The following is an 18892-nucleotide window of genomic DNA, read 5'->3' on the forward strand; positions in this document are numbered from 1 at the left end:
AAATATTTTAATTTTATCTCAGACCATATAAATGTGTTTACATATACATATCGATCCTTATACTTTAATATCACCGTACATTTTTACATATTTTATATAGTAAAAAATTAAAAAAATACTATAGATGGTCTAATAAGTTGTTCTTAAACTCTTTTTTTCTAACTTATGACTTTTTGTTTGTAATCTCCGTATTTTGCTACCTAGATAGTCACTTACTTGTTTATATTATATTAATACTAATACTATTTCTATAAGAAAAATTCAAAAGTAAAATAAATCGTCATGTTTAGTAGGGGTTTTTCCATCGAGCTTTCGAAATTATATGTCGGTGTCATATTGGATAATGGGTGACCCGACCCGAATGGCTTTATTTGTAAGTTAAAGACTGTAACTGTAAGTCGTAACTGAGAAAGCATGTCTTACCAAACCAGATAAATATAATGAAATAAGCGTGATGAATACTTTAAAATAGTAATCTTATTATAAAAATGATTATTGTTATATGATGATTATCTGATTTTATTTTCTTCAATCCAATGCTTAAGAATAAATTTAAAAAAATGGCCCGTGTTAAGAATTGGTATAATCAATCAAAAGCAGCAGCTTTGATTTGGTTAATTTCCTTAATCACCTTTTACGCTCTTTTCCGTACAGCTTCTAAATTTTCATTTCCTAATTCCACTACAGGTACTTCATACTTCTTTTTAATTATTAGCTTTCACATCATGGGCCTAAGTTAACCAGGTTTGGCGCAATTAGGGTTGTCTGAAAACCAACTTTTTGGACGATAGCGTAGTGATTGTAGATTGTAGTTGCTATAATGTAGTGAAGATTGATATGATTAACCTTACTTCATTGATGATTCGGGCTTAGTTGATTGATGATTACCAATCATTTTGACACAAGTATGACAGTCCTTCAAGTTAAATTAATGTTGCTGATATTAGATTTTGCACTAGTAGATGGAGCACAAGGGCGATTTTTTTATATACATAGTTACTAGAGTGTTAATATAATTGTGTAGCAAATATTCCGCTTTTGAATGGAGAGAGGTCAAGACTGTATGACAGATTGAGCAGGGATTTGGATGAGCATGGTGCACTTTTTCTTAAACAGGGCGAGACATCGCAGTCGCTGTTACTTTCTGATCTCTTTGATGTTAAGAATGGATCTGTGACACCTACATTGAAGGTAGTTAGATAAGTACGATAAGTTTGTGATATTCTGGTTTTGCTTGTTTGTTAATGTTATTGTTGCTGGCTGATACTCTTATTGTCACTGCAGCGTGCCAACCCTCCTGTTCGGGCTAATGTCCTGCATATGAGTACCGAGTATTCGGTTCCTATCTCGTAAGAGACTTGCAATCTTTCTTAACCTTTTATGTCTATATGTAATGCTAGCTTGTGTGTAGATCTAATCACTTGATATGAGGAAGTTATTATCAATTAAAACTTGGTGAAATATCGAGTTTGTATAGTAATTTTGTTAAAACATGAGTGTCATTGGTGCATAAACAAGCATGACATATTGACATGTTGCGTACTCTTGAAGGTGACTTAATAGCGAATATCAAAGACCATTCTATTTTTAACTCACGAAAATCGCACATGGAGTCAAATATTCAAGATGATTTTACACTTTCATTTCACCATCTAAGCCAAACTTTGTCACTTTTCCGTGTTATGCCCAATTAACCTCTGTTTTGTCAGTTTCAGTCTTTTTTCCAGCTCCCATATAAACTGTTTCTCTTCTTATGTTTGTTAAGTAGGCTGCGAGAGTTGCCAAATATAAATAAAGTTGCTTACAATGCAGTTTCTGCTAATTTATATTTCTGTTTTTATAATTGCATAGATTCAGTCAATTTGCTATGACATGTGCTTACACCTGTGATGTTATATGTATCATGTCTTGTCATGTCATGTGCGTTCTCAGAATATCACTATGAGCTATATCAAAAACTTTGATTGGAGAAATTGGAGTGTATAAAGATGGTTATCATGCTAGGACTTAGGAATCCTTCATTGTTACGCCTGTTATAATTCTAAGTATATTTAACCTTTTTGCCTACCTAGAGTCTATTGGAACAGATTGATAGAAGTCATAGAACTCGTGTTATTGGTAATATATTATCCTTTTTCGACCTTTGAGTGGTTATAATGTTCTTTTCGTTTATGCATGTTGTTTCTTACTGCAGGAAAGCAGTGAGGGACATATTTTCTCCAACCCTCAATGAAGGTAAGTTTTAAATGTCTTCTGAAATACCAAGTGTACATTTGGGTTTACCGGAACTTGCAAAAAAGGTCCATTGTTTGTTTGTCTGTCTTTAATGCTTAATCATTTTTGGGTTAGTGATTTGGTTTCAGAATTCCGCGCTCTACCATTTTAGCATGGTCCATGCTTCAAACCACGTTATACCCGTTCCTGCCTCAGAAGAGGAAGTGAGCATGTTTCTGTAGTGCTTTCATTCTTACAGTCTACAATGGTTATGGTATTACTAAACCTGATATTGCAGATCGAGGCTGAAGTAAATGCTGTAAAAGCAGTTGCAGACACACTGTGCCCAATGAAAATTGTATTGGATAGAGTTGCTTTGACTTCTACTGGCGTGCTTCTCGGTTGCTGGCAGGTACAAATAGTATATAGTAGCATTAAAAGAGGTCATTGTAGAACTGCATATGTGTTCAATAGCTTAGTTAGTTACTTGTGTATGGACATTGCTCCATAGTTAATCTTTAATTAGTGCTTAGATGTTTCTTTTATGCTTTTCTTTCTTACATAGCTGATCTCCGGGACAGATCCTGTTACTATTCGTTCTAAATTGAGGAATGCTCTTCCACATGCTCCAAAAAAGCAACTTGTAAGAGCTTTATTCTTCAGCTTTTTGTATAGAATTTCAAATGATATGTGAAAGCTCAAACTGCACACTGTCTTTCTTCTTACAAATTTTATTAAAACATCCTAAAATATGTTCTATTGCAAATAAAAAAGCAATAAGATTCTTATCTGTTGTCAATAAATGACGGTTCTTACAAAATGTGGTTCTAATTATGTTGCAGCATTTGTTATATTTAATGGCATTTACACTCATCTCTTATCGACTACTGTTGTCTTTTATGCTGTAGTATGCTCCTGCCATACTTCATACATCACTTGCAAGAATTCTTGGTCACCCTAAAATTTCATCCAAGGTTGGTATTCCAGTTTTGATGCTTTAAGATTTCCTTAGATGTACAGCTTGTGATTGGAACAATTTTGATACAGTCAATGATTTCTTCTGTTGCATTCAGATTCATTCTCCATGTTGTCTTTTGTTCGTTCTGCTCTATATACAATAATAGTCTTTTTGCTATCTATAGAACTTCTTTTTGCAATTTCTATTAAGCAATTGGATGCTAACTTTCAGGTGGTGAATATTATGAACCATTTCTTTTTTTGGAACATTCATGTAAATTTGATATGGCTTGATCTTAGTTTGGTTTTGCCCCTGAAGGTGGCAAAATGGGCAACTTGACAGGTGAATTGACGGGTCAAAACTAGTAAATTTAGTCAAGTTGGTTTACCTTTTTTAAGAATTATTTTGAGAAATTATCACTCAGATATGAACATTTGATATTTGCTTCAATAATGATCTAGTTTTCTGAATAAAAAAATGATACAGGAGGTTTAATGCATACAAAGTATACTTTGACGTGCTAGAGGTTCATCATAACCCCATTTTACAGTTTTACTTGGTGGTTGTTTTATCAGGTGATCATTTTAATATGCTTGTTCTAGGCAGATTTATGACTAGCTCCAATTACAATGAAATGCATAGCAATTACTTATTTTAGTGTAAACATATTTGGGCTAATGCTTATTTTTTGACACCCCATCTGTATCTTCTAATGAATTTAGGGTAGTTTTGGTGGTTGTCATGGATTGATTGGTTCGTTCTTTTGGTTGCTTTGAATTTTAGATTAGTGTCTAACTCTTTTACTCTCATTGTGACTATAAAGATGCTTGATAGTGCTTTAGAACTGCAACACTTTCATGAGCTAGTAGCTCGTTTGAATAATCGCATCCGTGGAACCAAGGTATATTTTGTGACTTCATATTTCATAGTTATTTAGAGGTTAGGTTCATTATAAAACCCTTTTTTTTCGTAAGAACTGAGAGAACTCTTAAGTTATAGATTACATGTGATTGAATTCATTCATATACAAAACATAATAATAATAATGGTTCATAGAAGAACAAAAAAAATTGTAAAAAACATGTAATTTCATATGTTTACATGTGAATGGTACATGTAAACAAATTCATTTGCATGCCAATTACGGAGTAAAAGCTAATTTTATGGCTAAACCTTTTTTTTTTTTTTTGTCATCGACTCTTCGTATGAATTTTTTGACTTTTCACATGTGAATTAACTCAAAGTACACGTTTTTTCACACAAACTTTAAAAGTTCTCGTTGTTCTTGCAAAAATCTCTACTGAACCACTTGACCAAACCGTAATAGTATGACATTGTTGGCATGAGAAGTTATTGATAAATAATAATCCAGCTTTTTTCTGATCTTGTTCATTATTGATTGTTAAGCTCTTATACTCATTAAGTAAAAGTTAAGCCCCGTTAGTAAACCTAATATACACACCATTGAAATTGCAGAACATAACCAAGGTTTAATAATGATAACTTGCGACAATTTAATGACAACTTTTTGTCCGGTTATGTTTTTCTATAATTTCTGCAATACATGAGTGGTTTACTTTCCTTTTGTTGTTTTAGGCTACAATTTCTGAGTTGTGGTACGTGGAAGAATACGATGTGTTGGCTTTGGCGCTAGATGGAAAAATGAAAATACGTCGTTTCCAATTTGGATGTACAAAAACATGAGAGTTTCTAATAATTTTTTGTTGTATGGTAGTTCCCAATGTTCTGCAGAGTCTAATTGTATCCAATCTTGGTAGTATGTATCAGATGTAATTCATGTGAATATTTTGGAGTAACCTATTTGTGTTTTTAATACTAGTGGTGGTCAATGTTCAGAGTCTAGACTGGCTTATGAGCTCTAAGAGATTTAAATTTTAGAATCCATAATAGGCCAATACCATACTAGCATAATTTCGTGTGTGCAGAGTTCGTTTGGTTATTCTATATGATATTGTAATTTCTATTGGTGGAAAATAGTATTTCTTTCTACATTATCTTTCTAATAAGTAGGGTTGCCAATTAGGTTAGATAGATTCAAGTTGACGGTTTGACATTTTTTGACTTTAACCATTGTTTTAAAAGTCTCAGATTTTCAGGTCAAAAATTTTCGATCTAGATTTGTGACTTATTGATCAGGACTTGAAGCGTATGACTTTCACGGGATGAATTTGGGGTCAAATATGTTGGCTTTGGATAAATGGGTTATACCAAGATGTTTTTCCTTTTGCAATGAATCCCAATGTGGGAATACCTTTCCCTAACAGCTCGCTATATACATCCATCAGACGTGTAGATATCTCATCCATTTTGCAACTAGTCCTATCCCATCAGGCATAATATGGTCACATAAAAAGTTTATCAAAATAATATTCGTAACTAATAATAATTTCCAAAAGGAGGGGAAAAAAAAAAAAAAAAAACTTACACAAGTGTATCATCAAGTTGTACAAAAGAAGAATCAAAGAAAGAGAAGTGGTCAAGTAATGTAAACAATGCAAGTAAAAGCGTGTCCCAAGTATGCAACACCAAACCAAAAACTATATATAATCCACTCTGTAAAATCCGACGTGGCAATATATATCAATACATGTGATACGTACATTACTACTGGCGTGTGCCACACACGCTCCACTTTGCCTTGTATAAACCCACTTTCTTTCGCCGGCCACACGCCTCTCTTTCTTAACTCCGGCGCTTCACAATCTCCCTCTCTCTCTCTTTCTCTCCAACGGTATATACCTATACATATTTCTGTGAATATATATATATATCATATGTATGTACATAACTTTCAGATCGGTAGACTAATCATTTATTTATTTGATTTGATATTGAGCTGTTCCGATTAACGATTCTCTTGTGTTTGTAAGTATATATGTATATATATATATATGCATGTATTTGTAATTAGGTTTTCATGAATTTTAATAATTTATTATTTATTAAGTTTTGAATTGAATCGAGTTAAATTGTGTAAAGTTAGGGTTTCATTTTTGTGTAAAGATGAAATTTAGGAATTTTGCTTGCACCTTTAGATCATGTGCTAAGGTATTGAGCTGGTTCTAATTAAAAATCTATTGAAATTACAAGCTTTTTGTATAATTGTATGTGATTTTGTGTTTGTTTTTGAGATCTTAAAGATTATTGGATTCTGTGTTATATAAAGTAAACTGAATTTGATGCATGATATCTCTCGGATGGAATTATCGATATAGTTATCCGCTATGAATTAAGATTAGCTATGAGATGTGTTGTTTGTTTTGTTACATTGTTATTGAGATCAGCGAGATCTCGAAAACTCTATATCAGTGTTTGCCCATTTTCTTCACATTTCTTCAAAAAATTCCAAATTTGACCTTTTTTTTGCGCTAGCAAATCTATCATTCAATTTCATTTGGTGTTCCGTGTTCATACCTTTGCAATGTTGCATCTTTGAATCTGTTACCTGGTTTTACCTTGCGCATCACAATTTAGATGCACTGTCCGGCTGTTTTTTTAGGAAACGTGTACTGTAATCAATTTTCTTTGGCTGGTTTGTTTCTAGGAATAATGCATGAATTCATGTTATATCCTATTTAGTTCATAGTTATTCCCTTTTATTTTAGTGTCCCTGAATTTATTTTTTCTTTCTCATGATTCAGGAAATTCTGTTTTGACTAGATAAAGGATAAGATTCTAAATTTAGATTTTGGAGATTGACCACGGTGGACGTCTAGGAAGATCAACATGGGAGCAGAAAAATCACCTACGTGGTCAGTTAATTAAAGATTCATTTTTTATTTCTTCCATTAGAAATATGGTACCACCTCAGAATTAGTAGAGTCTGGGCATGGATATTTTTGAAAGAAGTTTGTTATAGGCATATGTAATCGATATTATGAAAACATGCTTAGTTATCTGGTTGTGCCTTCTTGTTCATATCTTTCACCAATAGTCTGCTTTTAGGAGCCCTGAACTTTCAAATGTTTCCAGCATCATACTATGTTATCCACCTTTATATTAGAGTCATTTCCTGCAATTATTTTAGTTTCTGTATACGAATTAAGTCATAACTATACAACCATATACAAATTTGAAATGAAGTGCTATATTTTTTCGTTACTAAAAATAGTGCTTTTGATGCAGCCTGCAGCCCAGCAGGAAGAATCTTGGTAAAGTTCCTAAAAGAATTCATAAAGCTGAAAGGGAGAAATTGAAGCGTGAACATTTGAATGAACTTTTTCTTGAATTGGCTGCTGCACTGGGTAACTTTTTCTTATTGTGTAATTTATTTTTGGGTAACTTTTTCTTATTGTGTAATTTATTATTTGCTATCTGTAGTCGTTTTATTTTGATAATCAAATTAACTGAAGAAAGACGTTCCCAAGTAAAATCTGGTTGTAAAATTAATAATTTATTTCTCATGAATAAATAAACATAAACTACATGCAATGAACTATTGCCATGGGACTATGGGAGTTGATAGGCACGATTACTATAAAATGTATGGAAAACATTTAGAAACATGGGTATTCTTTAGGGATTTGGGATGTAAGGAGTTGTAACTATTGAAGTTTGAACTTCCATATCAATATTTGCTGTATTTTTCTATGCACATAGGAGGAAAAATATACCTAATTGTAAATCATGAAAGCAGCTTAAAAATGGTTATTTAATGTATGAATTTTTTTCTTGCAGAACTCACAGAACAAAACAGTGGCAAAGCCTCTATATTAGGTGAAACTACTCGAGTTGTCAAGGACATGCTTGATCAGATCATGTCTCTTAAAAAGGAGAATGCAGCTTTACTAGCCGAATCACAATATGTAAGTTTTAAGTAGCAAGAGTTACTTCATTAAGCTGATTCAACCGTGTAAAACATAATCCAACCACCCATGAGCCACATCAATAAATACCACCCACTATTTATTGCAGTTTATCTGGACCAGGTCTTATTCTACTATCAGCTGTTAAAATTCACAACTCTTTATCCATTAGTTTGAGATTAAATCAACACCTTTTATGTGGCAACTATTCAGTGAAATTAGAAAATGGCAAACTTTATTCATTTAATAATTTGAAGAGACGAGTCCCCACAGTTATGAGATAACCTATCTCTTGAGTCTTGAGGGATCTCAAACTGTTCTTTGTCAAAGTGTCAAACCATTTATGGGCTGCTTTGAGTTCTGTTCTATCTCAAAATGGTTCAAACACTCAAGCAGTGAAAGTCTTCTGAATTCTAGGTCAAGTGGGAGTACTTGCTGAGTTAAGAATATCAATAACAATAAGCTGAGGAGAAGAAATTTACAAGGATACAGTTTTTCCAAACCGTCTTCTATTAAAAAATATGTAAAATCTGTTAATGTAAGATTGGCTAGTTCCCACCAAAATCCGTTTTGACCAATAACCCAACCCTCACATTTTGCACCTTAAGCATTATGTAACATGTTTTTTCTAAATCAATCTGTATGAAACATACAAATATACAATTGTTGAGTGTTTTGGTTAGCAGTGGATTATGGTAATTAAGGTATTGCATATCCTTATAAAACTTATATCGCAGTAGCTATGAACTTTTAGGAGATTTTGGATTGTGAATTCACTTTGGGTGGATTTTGATCTGTTTCATTGTAGCTATATTTTATTATAATGTGACTAATTGGATCTAAATGGGATAAGATTTTCCACGCATTCTTATTGACCAAACTCTTTCATGTGTAGGTCACAGTTGAGATGAATGAACTTCAAGATGAAGCTTGTACCCTACAGAAGCAGATCGGTGAACTAAAGAGCATGATTAAGGAAAGAACGGTCCAGCCAAACCTCGACCTGAATGCCCCAGCAATGGAATCTCATGAACCACAATTACCACAATATTTTCCTCAGGAAATTATACGGATACCATCTGGCGATCCACTTCTGAATCCTGTTTTCGTAATTCCCACTTGTCACAACGTTCAACTTCACCCACAGCCAGATTTCAAGTTGAACAAACCTATCTCTAATGTCAGTAAACCAAACCCTCGGTATCCCACTCCTTCTGATTCTTGGCCTTCACAACTTGTAAAGCCTTCTCAAGAGGAACAACATAGGGAACGAGTATAGTGTTAATAATCTGTATAACGTGTTATCATAGTTCGTGTTAGTAGTCCCACTTTGTTATGTGATGCCAATTACCGAAGAAACGGCTAACTGTTTAGTGTTAATACCATGTTTTCTTTATAGTTGATTTTGAAGAAGGTAATCCAGAAATCCAGTAACAACCATCCATGTGTTGATTTTAGAATATTAATATTGATAATTTATAATAACAAAACCAATAAATAATGTACTAATGTCATTGCTGTTTAATAGGTCATGATAAATTGATAATAAGCAAGACTGCTCTTCAATGGAGATGTTGATAAAGCTTTTCACTATTATATAAAGCTTTTAATAAAACTTTAATCCATTGGAATATCTTTTTATGGATAACTTATAAATATAAATTTACAAAGAAGAAAAACAATTTTTTTTCTTCTCAACTACAAATATATTATTAAAAAATGTTTCAAAGACTTTTTATAAGGTCATAACATTAAAGAGAAAGCTTTATATAAATCGTTTTTGTAACAAGTTTGAAAAGAAGCTTTTAAAAGAACTACCAGCATTAGAATGCTTAGCATAAATGGAATGGGAAGACTTCTGTAAAGGGAAGTGGATAAATCTACAACTATTAGACATTTACAATAAATATACATGTTTTACTATACAGTTTACAACTACGTAAAACATACATTTACAAATAATTGTTATAGATATATCATTCCCCTTTTGTAAATGTAGAATATTATATTAACTCAAAAATTATACTTTATCTTCTCCTATGCTCTATTTATACTTCTTTATAAACAACTATTCTTTCTTAAATAATGATTCAGTATATCTATAATACTCTATTATTTATTCACTAATTTAAATATTCACATAATACACATATGATACTTTAACAAAATTATTTATAATATACACTCTCAACCCTTGGAATAATTACATACACCCTTTTACATCAACTATTTTTACATCAATGACCACACTCCTACCACCACCACTGCCCCCGCCGCCGTTACCACCACAACCGTTGCCGCCACATTACGCGGGTACATGGATGGTTTTAACAAATTATCATGACAACCGTTAAGGTAATGTTACCCCGTTTAGTCCAACACTTAGAAAGGTAATTCGAGCTGAATGGGCGACAAGATGGGATTGTGTCGACTGCAAGATTCAACACCTCACCTTATTACCGAAATTTCACCCCGGTTTGAATCCCGGCGTTAACCTTTTCTTTTTTCTATCTGTAATAGGCTAATAGCCAATACTAGGGACTGGGTTAAATTTGGCCTATATCCACAGTGAGCCCATTTAAATATATAAAGTTAAAAGGTTTAGGACTTTAAGGCAATTGGTTTTTGTCTTCCACCTTTTTGAGCCGTCGACAACACAATAAGCCCATATATTTATATATAAAATAAATACATAAATAGAAAAAAAAAATAAAAAAGGATTAGACAACTGGTTTTTGTCTTTCACCTTTTTGGAGCCGTCGACAACAAATAAAACCCACAAAGATATTTTTGGTTTTCTTTTCTTATCAGCTCCAAGCCTCTAAACTTCAAAGGAATAGTATCCTACTGATGTTGCTTCATATGTACTAGTATAGATTATTTTCAAAAAATCACATAAGTTTTTTCTTTTCTTTTTATTTACACAGGGACGATCCTTTAATTGGTAGGCCCCGCGTTTATCGTGTTGACGACTTTTGTTATATTAGTGAAAATTTCACTTTTTATCTACATTACATTATTATTTCTACTAATAATTATAACATTTTACAACATTTTGTATCATATTTTCATCCTTTTTACATCTCATTAAGTATGAAAATGCATGTATTACCTACCTTGTCATCCTTTTATATTTCAATAATATTAAAAATGAAAATGCATATATCCTTATATATGCATTATTACGTGTGTGTGTGTATGAGTATGCAATAAAGATTTGTAAGGTTGTGACAAAAAATCAACACGTGTCCTTCTCTCCTGTTTTCGGCCGACAATATATCTTCCTTCATTCCTGTGATACTTATTTTCATTATTATTATTATCTTGTAGAGATAAGTACGTGGTTGCTTAAAAATTAATTAATGGGGAGATCAGGAGCTGCTGCTGGAGATTTGTTACTACTCATTGCTCAAAACATTGACGTTCTTGCTGGGTTAGTTAATTACGACATACCTTTCTTTCTAATATATCTTTCTCATATGTTACATATAGATAGATATATAGATGCAATAAATAGCAGTAGTATATGTTTATTGTTTGCATATATATGTTGGCGCTGATTTTATTTTTGTTTACTGATTCATTTGCAGGCCATTAGTTAGTTTGGCTTACCCTCTGTAAGTTATCCACTTGTCTCTTTTTTTTTTTTTTTACTTTGCCTTGCTTTGAATCATTTACTCCACGAGAATTGAGCTAATTAAGCTGACTATAAATTTACTTTTCCTTGCTCTTTATTGGTGGTGTGGATATGATTTACCTTTTGGCTAATGTTTTTATTTTATAACTTTTGGTATCACTACTTACCATTAAGAAACACTTGTATAAGTTGTATTGCTTCAAGACTCAAGAGTCTTAATATATCAAACTATGGCCATATTTCATTTTTACTTAATAAACTTAAAAGTCTAAAACTTAATAATTAAGTCAAGTTTTATGTTTGTTTTTTAACTTAATATACAAAAATAACTCAATTACTTATGTTTTACTTAATACATATAAACATTATTTATACATTCAGCCACTTAATACATTCAGCACTTAATGACTAAAAAAAGAAACGGGCAAGTCAAGAGATACGTTAAGAACGATAATTCATGCGGTTTTATGGTTTGATGAGGATTAGTGGGATATATCATTTTTCTTGATATAAAATTTAAATCTAACTAGAAATTAACGTACACATACTTTACGAGTGAGTACGTGTTGGCTGCAAACCCATGTCTCACATTGATAAATGTAGGAAACAGTTGTACTAAATATGCAAACCAATAGGCTACTTCTTCGATCACCGGTTGGTTATAGAATGGAACTCTATTGGACTTATATGTTGCCATTATGTTGGACTAAGTTTCGTTGGTCGTAGCAATTGGTATCAAAGCTACCAATTGTACTATTCTGACCTCTTTATCGCTTGTAACCTTGACTTCCTATTTTATGACGTGGCAACTTTTATGGTTGCCACGTCAAAACAAATACTGGTAAAGTAATTGATGAATAAGTCACGAGATACATACAATGTACAATAACGTTGATAGGAAATGTGATACGTAGTTTAGCAAGCTTTAAAATAAGAGAACATATATACTATAAAGTTTTGACTATTTATTTGGATACGTTTAGAAACACATACTGGCATACTAACAAGATTTAACCCACAACTTATTGCTGGCGGGGAACATTTTGTATGGCTGTTGGTTAATTGTGGTATAACATGGTTTTTTCTGTCTGCATTTTCTATCAGATACGCCTCTATCAGAGCAATTGAGACTAAAAATACTGCAGATGATCAGCAATGGCTTACGTATTGGGTCTTGTATTCTATGATCACTCTTTTTGAGCTCACCTTTTACACACTTGTTGACTGGTATTGTCATCCTTCATCCCCTTCTCAATAAGTTATGGCCTGCAACTTTTATGGATATCTAAGATGAAAAATGGTATACTAATCGGGCTTAAAACCTTTTACCCAAAAAAAAAAAAGATGAAAAGTGGTCAAACGGTATAAGAGTATTCAAAAACATCATGTACGTTACTATGTCACTTTGCAGGATCCCATTCTGGTCATACTTAAAACTAGTTATAACGTGCTGGTTGGTTATACCTCAATTCAGTGGTGCTACATATGTATACCAGCACTATGTTAGACCTTTCTACACTGGAGACAAGACTGCAGCCAACCTCTGGAATGTCCCAAGTAAGAAACACAATTTGACACCAATCTCCGCGCAAGATGACATCCTAGTCTCTGGTGACAAATACACTCACGAATACCGCCCAGATGAAACCATTCAATATGTATGCTAACGTCAAATTAATTCTCTCTGTCGCCAACACATAATGTTCCTTTTTCTTAATAAACTGATGTCTATATGTGTCCTTGTGTTTTACAGGCTAATGTTGGTGGGGGAGTTAATTATAGAGGCAACACTTTCTTCTCAGAAGATGACTATGGGTATTGAGGTCAGTGTGGATCATGCGACACCCAATAAGTTTTGGGCTCAGAATACACCTTGATGAGTATATAATCTTTAAACTTTGTTTATGGTATGTCGTTAAGTTTCATAACGTTAGTTGTGGGTCTAAATGTAAATCGAGTTGCAGTTGAGTCTGCATACAATTCAATAATGTATCACTGTCTGTTCTTAAATTAACAGAATTTTGGTTCAACTTAGCTATATGGCGCGCGATTAGTCGGGTACCAGCTATGTACTTTTGGATTTGTAGCTATAAGTTTAATGAAAATCAAACATATGTGTGTGTGTGTGTGTGTGGGGGGGGGGGGGGGGGGGGGGGGGGGTGACGTGTCGTGTATTTTGTGACGTTAAAACAAAAAAAGATCAGTGCGGTTTGGTTTGATCAGTTTGAAGTAAGAAGTTGGACCAATGTGTGGTAATCTCCGTTTTGAAAGACGATAACGTAAACCATGTATATTGGTTCAGTTTAGAATTTTTAAAACCCGGGTCGACCAAATCATTTGACTTGCTTTGGTCTGGTCGGTCGATTTCGAGTTCTTGCTTAAGCATGCGTATAACTTTTCATACGTGTGACATAAGGAGAAGAATTACTTCCATAACCTTTTGATGAAACACAATGACGTTGAAGATTAATTTGGTACGTAGGTTTATATATATGTTTAAAAATTCAATAATTGACTAGTGACATGTGGCTAAGATTCATTAAGAAAAATTGGGTAAAATTCTTCTTAATGTTAAAATTTTCTCTTAAGACAATAAGACCGTTTCGTCGTGTACTAATCCTGTTTCCAAATAATTATATAAAACTAATACGAGTATTATAGTACGAGTATATTATAAACGTATTTACGAGAAAGTTAACGACCGGTGATGGTTGTTGTTGTTGAACCTTAATTTCTTGGATGTGTTGTCAAATTTAATTATCAATATTTCTCCCGAATTTTAAAAATGAAAATGTCAATGCATTTACCAACATTAATTCTGAACCTATGACAACAAATACTCATTTTCCAACCTAAATATTATCAACATCTCTAAATATTAACAGGTGATTGCACCCCTCTCAGTTTCAAACTTTCATTTATATTTTTTGCAAAAGTTTTTTTTTTTTTTTCTTTTAAAATGTTTTTGTAGAGTAATTTTTCCAATTACGATCATATACTTACAGCAATTGTTTCACATTATACTTAGAGGCCTGGTTCTGTTTTATTGTTTGTTGATATGTTGATGTTAGTGATTATGTTGCAAACTTTTACGTTCTTGCTATTGTATGTATCTATCATTTTTTCAGTTTTCGTAAGGTGTTTTTTCTTACGTGGCAACCATATAAGCATAAAGCATCCACATACAAGTTGTAAAAGGTAGATACATCTCGGCGCATTTAGCCCTAGTTTTTTTGCTGATTATGTTCTTAGGTTAATTTTCTGATGGGTAAGCTAATTGCCAATTTAAACAGGTTTTTTAATGTTAGAAAGGAAGTGTGGATGAATGACTGACTTGAAAAAGATTAGCCTTGAGGAGAAGAATGTAGACTTTCTTACTCTTCACTTTTCGACTTTTTTGGTGAATTGGGTTAACAGTTTGAACCATAGTCTGACTTATGCGGTCTGATGTCAGAATATCAGTTTGAAAACCCAAGATGATCCTTCATGTTTGAAGTCTTAAATTGCAGGCTATTGCTTCTTTGAAGAAATGGTCATATTTACTGAAATATGGGCGGATGGGGAAGCCAAAGTTCTGCCCGTTTCAGATTTCCAAAGTGAGTATCAATCTGGTTTATTATACTTAACCAAGATATGGTATGTAATTTACTAATTTTATAAGTTCATTGCAGTATGAATAGCTGGTTAGATATATTTCTGTACCTATTCTATTAAGCGCTAGATCTTGAAACAGTTTTGAGCTATGTATTGCTTGAAGTTATACTGCGCGCGGTCCTTAGTTTAGCCCTGCATGTCAAAAGGTCTTTTCTCCATTTTATATTGCCAAGTAACTTTATATTATCGTATAATCCAGGATGAGAAGACAATAATATGGTGTGTTAAAAAGGAGGAGAAACAACTTCCACTGAGTCGGGTGTCTAGGATCATGCCTGGACAGAGGACCGTAAGTTGTACCTTTTGACAAGTTATGAACTTATTAGGACTTGAAGTTTACAAGTTAAGTTGCTCAGTGTTCTTTTTCATGTTTTTTCTTTTCCTGATATAATAGGCAGTATTCCAACGGTATCCTCAACCTGAGAAGGAATATCAATCATTTTCGCTTCTATATGGAAACAGATCGTTGGATGTGGTAGGCACACATACTGTTGTCCATGATACTTGAAAAACTACAATTCAAGTCGTCTTTTAGACCTTTAGGATGGAAAGTCAAACTCATGGTGTCTTGTAGAATAAAATCATCCTGCTGCTAAGATACAAGCTGTATACACTAAAGAATCAAATCCTTTTGACAGATTTGCAAAGACAAGGGGGAAGGTGAAATTTGGTTTGTTGCCCTGCAAGCTCTTATTTCAAAGAATAAATGCCAAATATCTTTAGATGGTTCAAGCTCAAATACACCAAAGAAGTCTCGGTCAATCACACCATATAGCAGCAGTAACATAGTCAGTGAGGTCTCAACTTTGTTGTTCATAACACTTTGTGAATCCATTACTTGATCTGATGTTCGTTTTGCAATTAACAGGATTCAGGGAAGAATGAAACTTCTTTGGTTCCTATCAAGAGTAATAAAAATTTGGGAAGAGCATTCTCTGATCTGTTAATGTATACTGAGCCAGGAAAATGTTCCCCGAAAAACAAATATATTCTCAAAACATACGGGTCAAAATTTTCCAGGTTACACGATGATCACTATTCTAGTAGTCCTGCAGACAGTGATCCTGTGAGTTCTTCTATGCAATCATCTATTGATGATTTGCATGTTGTTTTCATATGGGGAGAGGGAACTGGGGACGGGCTGCTAGGAGGTGGTGTGCATAGAATTGGAAACTCAAATTCTACCAAAAGGGATTCACTTTTGCCAAAGGCTTTAAACCCTGATAAATCTTTCGATGCGAGAAAAGTTTCTTGTGGAAGTAAACATGCGGTGGTAGTCACCGAACAAGGTGAGGCTTATAGTTGGGGAGAAGGATCCGGTGGTAGGCTTGGCCATGGAGTAGAAGATGATGTGTCAACCCCAAAGCTCATCATTGATATCAGCAGATCAAACATCCAATCAGTATCATGTGGAGAAAACCACATATGTGCTGTAACGCAATCTGGGGATCTATATGTTGGGGAATTTCAAGTTACAAGGGTAAGAAATCAATAACCGGATATCTCTTTGTATCGTGATATCACTTTCTGAAAACAACAATTCGACCCTATCTGCCTGGGTTACACGAATTTTGTTTTGGGATAATACAAAGAGTAATGTTCAAGATTTTGGCAGAAATCTAGAACTCGTTCGCTAAAAAGTATTTCGCGTTTTGTATATAAATTCTCACGTATCCTTCTCGTTATGAGACACCCAAAAGATTGTTAAAAGAAAGCTCAAAAGCTCACAATGTATATTGTTGTACGTATATGTTATTACTTCTATCCCTGCATGCATGGATGCATACATATTTATAAGGATGTGGCAAGCTTTCAAGATAACTAGATGGCATGTTCATAATTGACTTTCCATGTGAATTGAGGTAATCAAGTTGGCAGCATAAAATGACTTTTGTATGAATAAGAAGAAGTAAAATTGTACATGCCAAAATAAGTCAATAACACTGTACTTTTCATTTTCAAAGTTACTAGCATGTAAATATACTTTTCCATGTTTCATGCAATTTGTTTACAAATGTGTCTGTATACATATTGCAAAATCTCATTTCATATTTTCAATGTGTAGATAAAATACCATCAAAATAAGTTTTTATATGATTATATAATTAACAACAATCTTTTGGGTCCGGGATGTCGTTCACTTTAATGGGTGTACACTCCGTACCTCCAAACCCATATCCAAGTGTCATAACCATATCCCATAGTTTCACTAAATTAATAACACTATACACCTGGGGTGATGGAATCAACAGTTCTGTCAGTCACTGGATTCCCAAAAAAGTCAGTGGCCAGATCGACGGAATGCATATATCGTTTGTCTCTTGTGGGCCATGGCATTCTGCAGCCATCACATCAGACGGTCAGCTGTTTACTTTTGGAGATGGAACTTTTGGTGCACTTGGACATGGAAACACTAATAGCACATGTCATCCTAAACCTGTTGAGGCTCTAAACAGACTTAGAACAGTTGGAGTATCTTGTGGTGTTTGGCATACTGCTGCTATTGTAGATGTCGACCTTGAACCTTTGACTTCTCATAACTCATTTTCTAGGAAACTATTCACATGGGGTAATGGAGATTACGGCCAGCTAGGTCATGGTGACAAGAATCCAAGATTAAGTCCCTTGTGTGTCGTCTTATTATATGATAAAAACTTCAGTCAAGTAGCATGTGGGGATGGTATGACAGTTGCTTTAGCTACCTCTGGGCACGTATACACAATGGGAGGTGAAAATAATTGTAACAAAAGTAATTATAATGTTCCTTTGTGCATTGAAGACATAGAAGAAATATCATGTGGATCTCATCATGTTGCAGTTTTAACTTCAAAATCTGAGGTGTTTACATGGGGAAAGGGAGGAAAAGGGCAGTTAGGACATGGAGATAATAAAGATAGAAATATTCCTACACTAATTGAAGCTCTTAGCGAACCACAAGTGAAAAGTGTGGTATGTGGATATAATGTGACAGTTGCCATTTGTGTTCGTAAACAGGTGCGTACTCCCGACCTTCCCATGTGCACAAGTTGTCATGCACAGTTTAATTTAGAAAGGAAGCGCCAGAACTGCTTCAACTGTGGGCTTGCTTTCTGTAAACCATGTACCAATAGGAAATCAATAAAGGCATCCTTGGCTCCAAACACGGACAAAACATACCGTGTATGTGAAGATTGTTATCACAAGCTCCATAAAGATGAAACTGATACGAAAACAAATGATTTACCTCCCAAGACCACTAAAGCAAATAGCAATCGTAGATCAGGCCCTGATGGTGACCATAGATCACCAAGCCTGTTTTCTCGGCTCTCCTCTTTTGATTCATTCAAACTCTCTGGTAACAGTCATGCACTTTCTCCAAAGAGAATATTCGTATACATCAAATCCGTCTCCATTTCTCTTTGAAAACCTGGGAAGGATGTCTGTTTCCCTTCCAGGCTCAGTCAGTACTTCTCGAGCAACATCTCCTGTATCTTTTAAATCAAGTCCTAATCACTCCACAAATCTTGTGCTACCTGAAGCAGAAGTAGATGATTCCAAGAGAAAGGATGACAATGTTATCAAAGACGTATCAATACTTAGGGAACAGGTTATTTCTTGATCTTC

The 18892-nt window shown here is 33.9% G+C and overlaps 4 protein-coding genes across 9 annotated transcripts; all 4 read left to right on the forward strand.

The window, feature by feature from the left end:
• Window positions 1-460: 460 nt before the first annotated feature.
• On the forward strand, window positions 461-5104 carry LOC122578901. 4 transcript variants are annotated; one of them, XR_006320562.1, is made up of 12 exons: window positions 461-687; window positions 1025-1191; window positions 1285-1349; window positions 2195-2235; window positions 2350-2438; window positions 2513-2626; window positions 2780-2857; window positions 3123-3188; window positions 3404-3514; window positions 3659-3747; window positions 3996-4073; window positions 4769-4781. XR_006320562.1 is itself a non-coding variant. In XM_043750950.1 (10 exons), exons 1-10 carry the CDS (start codon window positions 537-539, stop codon window positions 4874-4876), a joined length of 957 nt encoding a protein of 318 aa, XP_043606885.1. In that variant the 5' UTR covers window positions 465-536; the 3' UTR covers window positions 4877-5104. The 4 variants fall into 4 exon arrangements, 2 of the variants coding, with proteins under 2 accessions (XP_043606886.1, XP_043606885.1); XR_006320563.1 differs by lacking the exon at window positions 3404-3514 and having other exon boundaries at window positions 462-687; XM_043750950.1 differs by lacking the exons at window positions 3404-3514; window positions 3659-3747 and having other exon boundaries at window positions 465-687; window positions 4769-5104.
• Window positions 5105-5800: 696 nt separating this feature from the next.
• Window positions 5801-9408, forward strand: LOC122579082 (transcription factor bHLH47). Of its 3 annotated transcripts, none has more exons than XM_043751174.1 (5): window positions 5801-5924; window positions 6835-6945; window positions 7319-7437; window positions 7871-7998; window positions 8894-9408. In XM_043751174.1, the coding sequence occupies exons 2-5, from the start codon at window positions 6920-6922 to the stop codon at window positions 9275-9277; spliced, it is 657 nt and encodes a 218-aa protein (XP_043607109.1). In that variant the 5' UTR covers window positions 5801-5924; window positions 6835-6919; the 3' UTR covers window positions 9278-9408. The 3 variants fall into 3 exon arrangements, with proteins under 3 accessions (XP_043607109.1, XP_043607111.1, XP_043607110.1); XM_043751176.1 differs by having other exon boundaries at window positions 6854-6945; XM_043751175.1 differs by lacking the exon at window positions 5801-5924 and adding an exon at window positions 5977-6058.
• Window positions 9409-10871: 1463 nt separating this feature from the next.
• LOC122578943 (HVA22-like protein a) lies at window positions 10872-13669 on the forward strand. The gene is made up of 6 exons (XM_043751002.1): window positions 10872-10942; window positions 11329-11431; window positions 11589-11615; window positions 12740-12862; window positions 13047-13293; window positions 13389-13669. The coding sequence occupies exons 2-6, from the start codon at window positions 11361-11363 to the stop codon at window positions 13455-13457; spliced, it is 537 nt and encodes a 178-aa protein (XP_043606937.1). The 5' UTR covers window positions 10872-10942; window positions 11329-11360; the 3' UTR covers window positions 13458-13669.
• Window positions 13670-14960: 1291 nt separating this feature from the next.
• On the forward strand, window positions 14961-18887 carry LOC122610657 (PH, RCC1 and FYVE domains-containing protein 1-like). The gene is made up of 8 exons (XM_043783627.1): window positions 14961-14999; window positions 15145-15231; window positions 15489-15578; window positions 15684-15764; window positions 15928-16086; window positions 16158-16739; window positions 17513-18623; window positions 18724-18887. The coding sequence occupies exons 1-8, from the start codon at window positions 14961-14963 to the stop codon at window positions 18885-18887; spliced, it is 2313 nt and encodes a 770-aa protein (XP_043639562.1).
• The last annotated feature ends 5 nt before the right edge of the window (window positions 18888-18892 follow it).

The sequence above is a fragment of the Erigeron canadensis genome, chromosome 8 (genome assembly GCF_010389155.1).
Source record: "Erigeron canadensis isolate Cc75 chromosome 8, C_canadensis_v1, whole genome shotgun sequence".
NCBI classification, from domain to species: Eukaryota; Viridiplantae; Streptophyta; class Magnoliopsida; order Asterales; family Asteraceae; genus Erigeron; species Erigeron canadensis.